The sequence below is a fragment of the Pantherophis guttatus genome, chromosome 2 (assembly GCF_059756535.1).
Source record: "Pantherophis guttatus breed Tessera chromosome 2, ASM5975653v1, whole genome shotgun sequence".
NCBI lineage: Eukaryota > Metazoa > Chordata > Lepidosauria > Squamata > Colubridae > Pantherophis > Pantherophis guttatus.
In genome coordinates this window covers 170,654,606-170,666,295 of record NC_142064.1, presented here as the reverse complement: position 1 = coordinate 170,666,295, position 11,690 = coordinate 170,654,606, and the positions used below count along the sequence as shown (strand labels likewise).

Below are 11,690 nucleotides of genomic sequence, written 5' to 3'. Positions count from 1 at the left end.
TCCTCCCTTCCCACAAAATTCTTCAAAGTTTTAACAATCTACCTTTGTAAATCCATTATAGGAAAATTATCCAGGTCACTCTCTTAGTTTGTTATTTGCAGTAAATGGCCTTTCCATCCCCAACTGCAACCTCCACTGATTCCTCCCCCCCTTTTTTTTTAGAATTGAAAGATTCTTACTATTTGGCTTCAACTGGAAGTTCATTCATTACTAATTTTGTTTGGAGGAGATTTCTATTCATTATTTTATTTATCCTACAGTGTAGACAATATAAGACAATAGATTTGTTTTACTCTGTTTATCAAAAAGTTGACAAACTGCAAAATGTTTGAAGTCCTGAAAATCTGTTAATTATGATCCATAATTATAATTATGATCTTTCCCTTGCCCATTCTGATCATTATCTATCCTTCTTTCAAAGGACTGTTCTTCAGAGTGCTTGTGCTAGTTTTGTGTTAGGAAGTTAAAAGAAATATGGAGCAGTGAAACACAGTTGAGAAAGTTTTATTTGCAAAATATACTCTTGATATCATGTAACTTTGTTTTGTATGAAAGAAAGTAAAGTAGATTTGATAATTATAAATTATATAATAAATAAAACATAACCCCGCCCAAAATTTAGCAAATATAGAATGAGCAGGGAAATAAGCTGTGTAAAGCTTTGGACAGCTTTTCTCTACATGTCCTTGGGAAGCCCTGTTTGTGATCGATTTTGATCTTTCTTCTTCACTTCTGCCCAGATGTCTGACAGATCTTGGATAAACTGCTGGATCTGAGAGCAAGGAAGAGGAAGGTCAGATTTGTACAATAAGGGGTGACTCCCTAAGAGCACAAGATAGAATTTACTGCTGCTTTAGAACTTAAGACTGTTGGAATGGTGGCTATCACTTGGGGGTAGAGAAGCAGGAAGCATCTCTCTCCAAATGCAAATAGTTATCATTTAATGATCACAATTGGGTTTGGCAATTTGGTTATTAAGCAAAGACAGTCACTAAGTGAAACTGTGATGGTGACTGTGTACAATCATCATACTTCACTTTTCGTTTTACAGGCCTGTGAAGTTCGTAAATGCAAGAATTGGTCATAAAGTTACTTTTTCATTACCAATGCTTTCCAACAGACCACAGGACTTCAGTGGCCATTTCTCTTTGACTGGTTGCTCTCTGCTTGAATCAATTAAGTTTTGGTGCTGCACTAGTCAGACCCTGAAGCTTTTACAGAGATGTTATCAGGATCTGATGCTTTACCAGAACGCCTTTCTGCCACCTTATGTACAGTTCTACTTTCTGAGTACTTTCTGGTATTTGGGAGGTAGTTGGGATAACCAAACCAGAATAAAAACTGACAAAGTACTGTACAGACCAGGATATGTGCTAAGTCTACTCCTAAGTCCAAAGGGATTCCAGGCCCAAATAGAGTTTTTCTGAACCACAGGCAAAACATGCTTCCTGCCCCTCATTTGAATAGTGTGGTAGAAGAAGAAATAAAAGTCATTCATGCATACCATATCCAGCTGCCTGTGAGTGTCCTCCAGAGGCACCATTAAAGTTTCCTTCATCTGCTTGTTTACACTTTGGTAAAGATTCAGTGTAGCCATTTTGATGGTGCCCAGCATCAGGGTTTTCTTTGCAGCAGTATTCTGGATATGAGCCCAGCGGGACTCCTATGGAAGAGACAGTGGCAGAAAAGAACATGTTGACAGGATTTTGATGAACTCCACTAATTCCTGCTTACATTATAAAATGGCCCTCAAACAACCATGAGGGACATGGCATAGCAAGCAAAACAACCAGTCTAGAGAGACTCTCTAAGCCTATTGTTCAAAGGAAAGCATCATCACGGATGGCCCTTGGTGGCTCTGGTGGAACCCTAAGTGAATTGTGGTTGACCCGCTCTCTGAGCTTGGAATTCTGCCTTCTATTCCTCCTAATAAACCAGTGTTGAGTGCAACAGATTGTTCTTGACTTCCAAAACTATGGTTTGCTCACAGGTTTCCCTGAGAAAGAAAAAGGTACAGGTAGTCTTCAACGTGCAACGACAATTGAGCCCAAAATTTATGCCTCTAAGTGAAACATTTCTTAAGTACATTTTGCCCGAATTTTATGACCTTCCTTGCCATAGTTGTTAAGGGAATTTCTGCAGTTGTTTAAGCTAGTAGCACAGTTGTGAAGTGAATCTGGCTCCCCCATTGACTTGGCAGGTCGGAAGGTTGTAAAAGGCGATCACATGATCCCAAGACACTCCAAAGATCATAAATATGAACCAGTGGCCCAGCATCTGAATTTTGATCATGTGACCATTGGAATGCTGCAACAGCTGTAAGTGTGAAAAACGGTCATGAGTCCCTTTATTCAGTGATGTTGAATGATCCCTAAACAAACTGTTGTAAGTCGAGGACTACCTGTCTCCTCACCCTGCACCCCCCTCCAATCTGCTTACCCAGGCAATGACGTCACTTCGGGCATGGTCAAAGCGCAGCTGCAGGCGGGCCAGCTCATTGTTGTGTTGCAGAATCTCATCATCTTTTTCCTCTTTGTAGCGGGCCAGGCGCACCTTGGCTTGTTCAATCAACTCCAGCCCCTCCTGGGCTGACTGCAGGAGATCCCGGTGCATCCCAACTAGAGTTTTATAGCGTCCAATGACTTCCCGGATTTCTTCAAACTGCAGAGGTTTGATGCCTTAGGTTACAACTATCCTGAGGTGGCAATCCTTTTTAGACTGGGACAATCAAGGGTCGATAACAACTAAATAATAATAACTTAGACACCATGATGACAACTACGGAATCTTTTCCAGAGTGTAAGGTTGATTAAGTTCAGAGAAAATACACACCCAGAGATGAACTTGTCTATCACTCCTTCACCCTGGTTGCGTAACTTTATATATATCCTGAGGTGGAATACTTTTCCATGATGTATTCTGTAATTCAGACTTTGCTGTTCAATAATACAGTATATCATTGGCTAATGATATATTACATGAGTGCTAAATGGACTATGTGTTAAGTGAACTATGAATTTCTGTGGGGAGAGTCAAATGCTACTAAAAGTTCTGTACTGACCTATACTTGGTTGACCAAAACATTACAGAAGAAAGGACAAATCTGTCACTGAGTTAAGACAATTATTCCCAATCTAATCCTTTTTACATCTGTTGAAGATTGAATCTTTGCCATATGGGGTAATTATGGGTGGGTGGGTTTAAGTATACTGGGAGAATCTTAGGTCAGAGAAACTTCCCCTAAGACTTTCCTTAGCAATTCTTTTCTCATACATACCATACCTCAGAGACTTGCACCACCTTCTCCAAATACTTGTTGAAGATTGAGTATTGCTGTAGCTTGTTGTAGAGCTTTTGGTGCTGCTGTTTCAGAGCTGCGATCTCTAACTTGACCTTGGCGAGCTCCTTCACTCGCTGTTTCTTCAGTTCTCGTTCCTTGTTGGCTTTCTTCAGAGCTCTGATCCGTTTCTGGTCATTCTCCTAATAATCCCCATATTGAATACATCTCCCACACCCCGATGATCCAAAGACAAATAACAAAGGCAAGAAGCAAAAAAAAAAAAAAAAAAAAGGTGGGGGGTAGGGAAAAGGTAATTGAAATGTTATGGTCTTCATGGAATATATGAGAATGACAGTATTTTGGAAGAAATTGCCTTAAATCAGGTCAGGATGATGGCCTAATAATGAACCTCTAGGACCTCAATATACTGTATGTATATATATATATATATATCTTTTTAAAATTTTATTTTATTCTTTTATTGGAGAGATGTGGTGGTGCAATGGTTAGAATGAAGTACTGCAGGCTAATTCTGCCAACTGCCAGCAGTTCGATTCTCAGTGGCTCAAGGTTGACTCAGCCTTCCATCCTTCCGAGGTGGGTAAAATGAGGACCCAGATTGCTGGGGGCAAATATGCTGACTCTGTAAACCACTTAGAGAGGGCTGTAAAAGCACTATGAAGCGGTATATAAGCCTAAGTGCTACTGCTATTGCTATTGGAGATGAAATTGAACTTGCAGTCTTTTGTATACAAAGCAATATATTTTTCTGACTGAGATATGGCACCACACCAGTCCATTAGCTTGAGGATCCCATGGAAGCCTAGAGCCCATTAAATGGCTAGTATAAATTTAGTGTGCATTCTTCCTGTCTTTTTGTTCTTATCATTTTAAAATTGTTTTTAATGCATAAATTATTCTGATCATCTAGTTTTAAATTGCATATGCCACCCAGAGTGAGATGGGTAGCTATATAAATTATAAGTCTATTAGTCAGTCAAATCTTTGGCTGGCCCTAGTGTGGCCCAGTATGAGACTTAAACCAGGTCCTTTCTAAATTAAGGTGGCCCCTTCTTTGTTGATTTTTCTAAAATTACTAAAACCCCAAAGATTTCAGAGTACTCTTCTGGAGTTTCTCTTTATTTTTTATTTTCCTCATATAATATTATTGTGGTTCTACTTATCTTGCTCATTGTTATTGTTTTTTATTTATGACTAAAGAATGAAGATCTGAGCTGCCTAGGCTATAACCCAGGTCCAGAAAACTTGCCTTTGTCATAAGAAAGAGATGTGGCCAGGGCCGGATTTTCCTATAGGCTAACTAGGCTTCAGCCTAGGGCCTCAAGATCAAGAGGGGCCTACATTCAAATTGTTAGCAAAATTAAAATTACACTTTCACTATAGGTGAAAGGGCCTCATAAGTGGAATAGCCTAGGGCCTCTTTTCATCTAAATCCGGCCCTGGATGTGGCATTGTTCAATGACTCTTTTTGCTAAGTTGGGCCATGATCAGAGAACCAATGAGGACCTGCAAAAAGCACCATTCTGCCTGGTCCATTGGCAACAGACTGAAAACTTTCTGGAACAGCATCTCACCAGGGATCAATACGGTCCCTCACCTGGCCATATTTAAAAAAAAATGTAATACCCTTTGGGCAAGGTTGGATGATAAACTCTTATAAAGTTCTATATGCTGGTTTGGATATTTTTTTTCTGGTTTTGATATGCATTGTAATTTTATTTGTGTATGTTGTTTCTAGCTGCCCAGAATGGGATGATGGCCTCATAAAGGTGTTAAATAAATGGACGAATAAATAAACTATTCGATGCCATTTCTTTTCCTATTGTGGAAACATATTTATGCCATTGTTGAAAGAGGAAATAATTTTGAACAGCTATGGATTTTATTACATATAAATCTTGCCTATTTTGTTTCTTTTCCAGTTTGACCCTACTTTGCAACCTTTATTACTATACCTGATGGGAAAAGAAACAATTAGTATATAATATGCATGGTTTAAAGAGAACCACAAAGAGAATTACTAATTCCTAACTAGAACAAACAAGTAGCTCTTGACTGGCAGCCACAATTGGACCAGAATTTCGACCACGAGGCAATGCAGTTGGTTAAGCAAATTATCAGATGACCAGATCCGATTTTACAACCACCTTTACCATAGTTGTTAAGCAAATACTGCAGTCACTAAGCAAACCACACATCATTAAATAAATTACATGGTTCTTAATCAAATCTGGCTGCTCTTATTGACTTTGCTTTGTAGGAAATTGTCTGAGAAATTCACAAATCTCAATCACATGACCACAGGATGCTGCAACCATCGTAAATGCAAGCTGGTTGCCAAGCACTCAAATTGCAATCAAATGACTGCAGGGGTGGTGTGTCACTTATAACTGTAGGTCATAAGTCACTTCAGTGTCATTATAACTCTGGACTGTTGTTAAACAAATGGTCATAAGTCGAGGACTCCCTGTTAGGATGGAGCCATTACTCTTAAAATAAGGTGTTGGAAATCTATAAGGAATCTGTACCTGTATGAATTGCTCAAATTTCTTAATATATGCTTTCAGCTGGACTTCTTTTGTACCAAGCTCTTCCCACCTGTTGTTTAGGGATTCCATTCTTGTTTTAAATGCCTAAAGGGTATACAATAAGTCATTTAATTATGACAGTCCTTTTCTTCTGTGGGTAGCATGAACACAGTTAACTTCCACCAGGATACAAACTGGATCCTAGATGGGATCAAACTTTATTATGGTGGCAACGGATGAATGAAAATAATATAACAGAATAACAGAGTTGGAAAAGACCTTGGAGGTCCTTTCTAGTCCAACTCCCTGCTAAAGAGGGGAGGTTTGGCATGGAAGTATTCATTCTGTGTTTTCAAAGGGTAAAGAAATATGATAGATGTGTTGTTCTCCCTTCCTTCCTTCCTTCCTTCCTTCCTTCCTTCCTTCCTTCCTTCCTTCCTTCCTTCCTTCTTCCTTCTTCCTTCCTCCTTCCTCCCTCCCTCCCTCCTTCCTCTCTTTCTTTCTTTCTTTCTTTTCTTTCTTTTTCTCTCTATCTCTTTCTTTCTTTTCTTTCTTTCTTTGTTTTTATCTTTCTAATTTAAATAAATTAAGAGAGAGAGGGAGGGAAGGAAGGAAGGAGGAGAGATAGAAGGAGGGAGGGAGAGAGGGAGAGAGAGAGACAGTGAGAGACCTCCTTTTGAGCTTCCATGGCCTGATGCACCAATTTGGCCTCTTTCTTCTTCTCCAGGAGTCGAATGGAAGGAGATGGAGACTGCTCCTCTGACACTGGGAATTTCCTAATCAAAGAGAACAAATATTTCCAATGAATAGCAAAGGCATATCATGCCATAGTACCTGTGCAAGTTGTTCAAACATCTTTACATGGCAAGGGCAGAGTTCTAACAGAATAACTGATTGTATTTGTCCCTAAATTAACTTTCATTCAGAAAAGTGTCTACAGCTCCAGGCAATGTGATCTAAGTGGAAATAACATGCCCAGTTAATCAATGGACTTTGGGAGAAGGAACTGAAGAATTAAAGATAATCATGGACTAAAAAAAGATAAAAGCAACAAAGGATGTAGAAGGCAAAGGAACCTAGGAGGAAAGGCAAGTCAATAGGTAGCTGAGTCCATAGCAACAAATATGGCCTTTAAATTACACTTTGATGGAGATTAGTACTAGTATCTAAGGTATAGCGCTTAGTGATATAACTGTTGCTGAATAGTCAACAGCACGATCCAATTCATCTGTGGGTGAAAAACAGTTGGATTTTAGTTTCAAAGAGAGAATATTTTTGAAAAGGTGGTTCTTTACAAATAAGATTTCTTTTGCCCCTAACTAGACAAACTCCAGAAGTAGACTTGAAAGGGTGTGAAAAAGTCCACCACAGCATGATCCTGACTGCCTAGCAAGGTTTAGGAAGTTAAAAAAAAAAGTCTTCCCCTAAAAATGTAAAATCTTGCCTAGAAGTTAAAACTAAAGATCTACCCATTTTATCAGTAACAAATTAAAACTTGAATCTTTAGCACCCTGTTGGAAAAGTTGCTTATGGAAGGTTCAGCCGGTGTTTTATCCAGGGAAATCTTGATGTGTTTTTTTAAGAATGTATGAATCTATGTACATATGTACTGTATGTATTATATTTATTTATTTACTTTCACAGTTACTCATTAGGGCTTACATATTCCAATCAAAGGAAACTTTGAGAAGATTCCAAAATCCTCTTCACTAAGAGATTAAAAAAAAAAAAAAAACAGAAGCAAAATGACAGAATTAAATATTATTACACCAGAGAAGTAATCAAACACCCACACATATATTGTTTGGATCAGGGGTGGGCTCTACTTACTTTTACTACCAGTTTGCAACGGGAGCACACGTGCGCACTTCTGCACATACACAGATCGTCCATGATGATGTCTGGGCAGGTGGGCAGAGCCTCCCGCAGCTTTTACTACCAGTTCACAAGAACCGGACCAAACCGGGAGGAACCCACCACTGGTTTGGATACTGGTTAGAGCATATACAGGTAGTCCTTGACTTAAAACAATTCATTTAGTGACTGTTCAAAGTTATAACAACACTGGAAAGTGACTTATGACCGTTTTTCACACTTACGATGGTTGCAGCATCTCCATGGTCACATGAACAAAGTTTAGAGATTTGGCAACTGTCTCATATTTATGACGTTTGCAGAGTCCCAGGTCACATGACCCCCTTTTGTGACTTTTTGACAGGCAAAGTCGATGGGGAAGTCAGATTCACTTAATAACTGTGTGACTAACTTAACTACTGCAATGATTTACTTAACAACTATGGTAAGAAAGATCATAAAATGGGGCAAAGCTTACTTAACAACTGCCTCACTTAGCAACAGAAATTTTGGACTCAATTGTTGTTGTAAGTCAAGGACTACCTGTGTTGTATCTCCAGTCACAAGGATGCCATATCTGTAACCTTCCTATGACAGTTAGTTTTGCTTATAGATGATCCAATTGATTATTACATATTAAATTCTTTAAAAATTGTTCTACAAAGTCTTTTATAAAAAGCATCTCACACAATTTTTTTAAAAAAACATATTAATAGTAACATGGTAGAGGGAATCAAATTAAGGCTACAGCATTGAGGAATAAATGAATTATCCCTCCCTCTGGTTTCACAAAAGCAACCTGATATCCTATTGTATGATACTGAATTTTAAGCTAGATGAAACCTTGATCTGATCTAATAGATGTCTTCTATTAAATGTATGTTCGTTTGGTTTTGCGAGGAAGGATTCAGAAGGGAAAAGATTCCATAAATGAGAGAGTAAGAACAGGGCTCAGAAAGGGGAAAGCAGAGAAACGTTTTGGTGGAACAGACAACAGTTCAGAGAGTTGAACAGAAACAATGGAAGGAAGAACAGTTAACTTACATCAACAGTTTCAACAATTTCTGTCCATATTGCATGCGGAAATACTCGCTTAGATCCTCTTCATCCATGGTGGTCATGATGGCCGTCCACGTGCCAGGCACGTCCTGACCACTTTCACCTCTTTATCTGAGCTTGGGAGTCAAGCAAACAGATTTGAAAAGCTGCCAGAAGCTGATGCAGTTGGAGCCCTGGAACTTTCAGAGGAAGATACGGAAGATGCAAATGGTTGCTTAGCAACAGTAGGGATTTACTGCATTGGGAACGATGAAAGTCCTTTGGGAAGTCATGATTTGCTCTGTAGGTGGTAGAACTTAACAAGACCTCCCAAATTCAACAGCCCCGTTCTTCCCATTTGGTTGTAACTGAGACAACCAGAGATAGTATAAAATGTTGTCATTTAGTGTTTTGCTGCAAACATAGGGGAAGGCAGCTGCCATTTGTGCTAAGTTAATGTCACACACCAACGAATCATAATTGTTTGTGTTTATATGTGCACATGTGTATATATGCAAAATCATTCTAGAATCCACAATCAGAAGAAAAGTTACAGAAATCTGCTTTACCCCTTCATTTTAAAATCAGCAGTATTTTTCAAAGAAAATATAATTGAGGTAAACAGATCTAGCAACAAACTAATTTTGCTCACCAGTGTTACACTATATGTACTATTATATTATGTACTATTATGTACTATATGTACTATCTTTCTTGCCACAGTGCGTCATATGAAAAATATATGCAAAATCTCTGAGCGGGTAGTAGCTGCATTCAGACCAACCTAATAATTAGAAAACTCATAAATAAGTTTTCAAAATCTATTTATCAAGCAAGGTGATACAAAAAGGAGATTTGGCTGGGCAGAGAAAAAGGGAATTAAAGCAAGCTAGTTGTTTTTTTGTTTTTGCTTTTTTAATTAATGAAAATGTTTTGCCCTTTGAGATAAGGTTCAAATGCCTGATAAATTACTCTGTGGTTTCTATAGGTAATATCTGTCCTTGTAGATTTTAATGGATTTTTTCTTAATTAAAAATTGAATCTCCATTTGCACGCACATGAGCATGCGTAACTCCATTTGTGCAAGTGGCAGGCACCCACTGCTTGTGCAAATGGAGCTGCACACACAGTCATCCTCCACTTGCATAGCCCGGTTCCAAATGGCTCGCAGAGTGTTAGTGGGCCATGGCCCTTGGGTTGGGGATCCCTATTTTAAAGGACACTATGTTTGCAAACCTGAGTTTCTAATCACTTACAGAAATTTATTTATTTGTTGAATATGTATTAGAGAATATATATAAGTATAAGCATGAATTGAATATATAAAATGAATACAATTAAAGGAAACATTAGGACAGGGACGGTAGGCACGCTGGTGCTCTTATGCACGCCCTTTACAGACCTCTACAATACATAATTGTATTCTAAGCTATTGAAGAACTTGAAGAACTTCAGATGGACAAGTTTGAAAACACTGGGAAAATTTGCCTTCAATCCTGAATAAAAGAAAAATATTAACTGTGAGCTTAAAAATGTAAAGAATCTGAAATAAACAGCAAAATAAAAAAGACTAAATAACATTTTGGTCTTAGAAAGTTATAAGGCTAAGGGGTCCTGATATAATTAGAATATTGAAACTTTTACAAAAAGATTTTGGAATTAATTTTAAAGAGCAAACAGCTTCTTGTGGGAAATACTGTAGATCCTGTTTAGGGTTTAATAAGACATAATATAAAGAAGCAGTTTCATGATTTCAAAAACTGAACACTAAAGAGGATTAATGATTTTAGGTAGAGGAAAGATATACAGACATGTAAAATGACATAAAATGTCATGACAATAAAGATACTAAGATTTTTGAGTTATAGAATAAGAAAACAGCAGCCACAATATCAACAATGTCAGTTATGAGATCTGCTTCTATGAATAGATTAAGTCCAAAAGATGTTATGAAGAAATGTTGTTAAGCCAGATGTAGAAAAAAAGTATATCTGACAAGATAGAGATGGTATTGAAAGTGGATTTACAAATGAATATCTTAGAAAAGGATGTTTCTCTGGATCTATGAACGAAGCTGGCTGAAGTTTTAAAATTCAAAGGGGGCATACAAATGACAAATATATATATATTCCTATTGGGTTTATAAGCTTGTTTTATAAAATTTGTCACATTTGTGTAATGTGACAAAGAAGAAATGAAGAAAAAACAAGTCTGACAACAATATTGAATGAACTAAAGATTTAAACTGTTAGAATTAAAAGGAATGAATATAAAGTTGGTTTATTTGTTGAAGGTTAAAAGAAGATACATTGTTACTTCTGGCAACCTTTTATGGACTTTTTACTGGCATCAGAATTGAAAAAAAAGTTTTATAGATTTGTTTGTAGATAAAAGATGGGACATGGGATGAAGAGATAAATGTTGCTAACCTTAGAGGAGGTGAAGAGTCACTAAATTCATGTATACCTGTGATGGTCATAAATAATTTTCTTTTCTCTTTCTGTATTCTTACTTTTCTCTTTTTTCTTTTTCTTTGCACCTTTTTGTCCTTTTAATTTTCTGTAAGTTTAGTTCGTGCTAAATTTAATTTTAAAAATTTTTAATTTTTAAAACCAAAGATAATGGGGGCTGTTACCAATTTCTGAAAGGTATCAGTAAGAGAATGGAATGGAAAAGGATAAAACAGGGCAGAGGCCACTTTTTTTTTCTGAACATAAAAAATAATCTCTCCCAATTTATATTTAATAGTGAATTGATCAGTTTGACTACAAATGTTACCCTCAGAAAAATTTTAGGTAATAAATGTCTCATTTGGAAGCGTCCTTATTCTAACATAAAGCATATGTTTTTGTGTACATTAATGGAAACAAATTTTAGACAGAATGAAGAGAAAGCATATTTTTATGCTCCCTTTCAGAAAGAAGACAGAGAGCCTTTGGAGGAGTTGCATTTATCACTGCTGAATGCTA

At 37.4% G+C, this 11,690-nt stretch overlaps 1 protein-coding gene across 2 annotated transcripts; it reads right to left on the bottom strand.

Annotated features, from left to right (window-relative positions):
- Nucleotides 1-488: 488 nt before the first annotated feature.
- CCDC42 (coiled-coil domain containing 42) lies at nt 489-8,934 on the bottom strand. 2 transcript variants are annotated; one of them, XM_034407938.3, is made up of 7 exons: nt 8,728-8,934; nt 6,500-6,605; nt 5,830-5,934; nt 3,283-3,480; nt 2,440-2,661; nt 1,505-1,663; nt 489-772 (listed from the first exon to the last, which is right to left on the bottom strand). In XM_034407938.3, the coding sequence occupies exons 1-7, from the start codon at nt 8,802-8,804 to the stop codon at nt 677-679; spliced, it is 963 nt and encodes a 320-aa protein (XP_034263829.1). In that variant the 5' UTR covers nt 8,805-8,934; the 3' UTR covers nt 489-676. The 2 variants fall into 2 exon arrangements, with proteins under 2 accessions (XP_034263829.1, XP_060544614.1); XM_060688631.2 differs by lacking the exon at nt 5,830-5,934.
- Between the last annotated feature and the right edge of the window lie 2,756 nt (nt 8,935-11,690).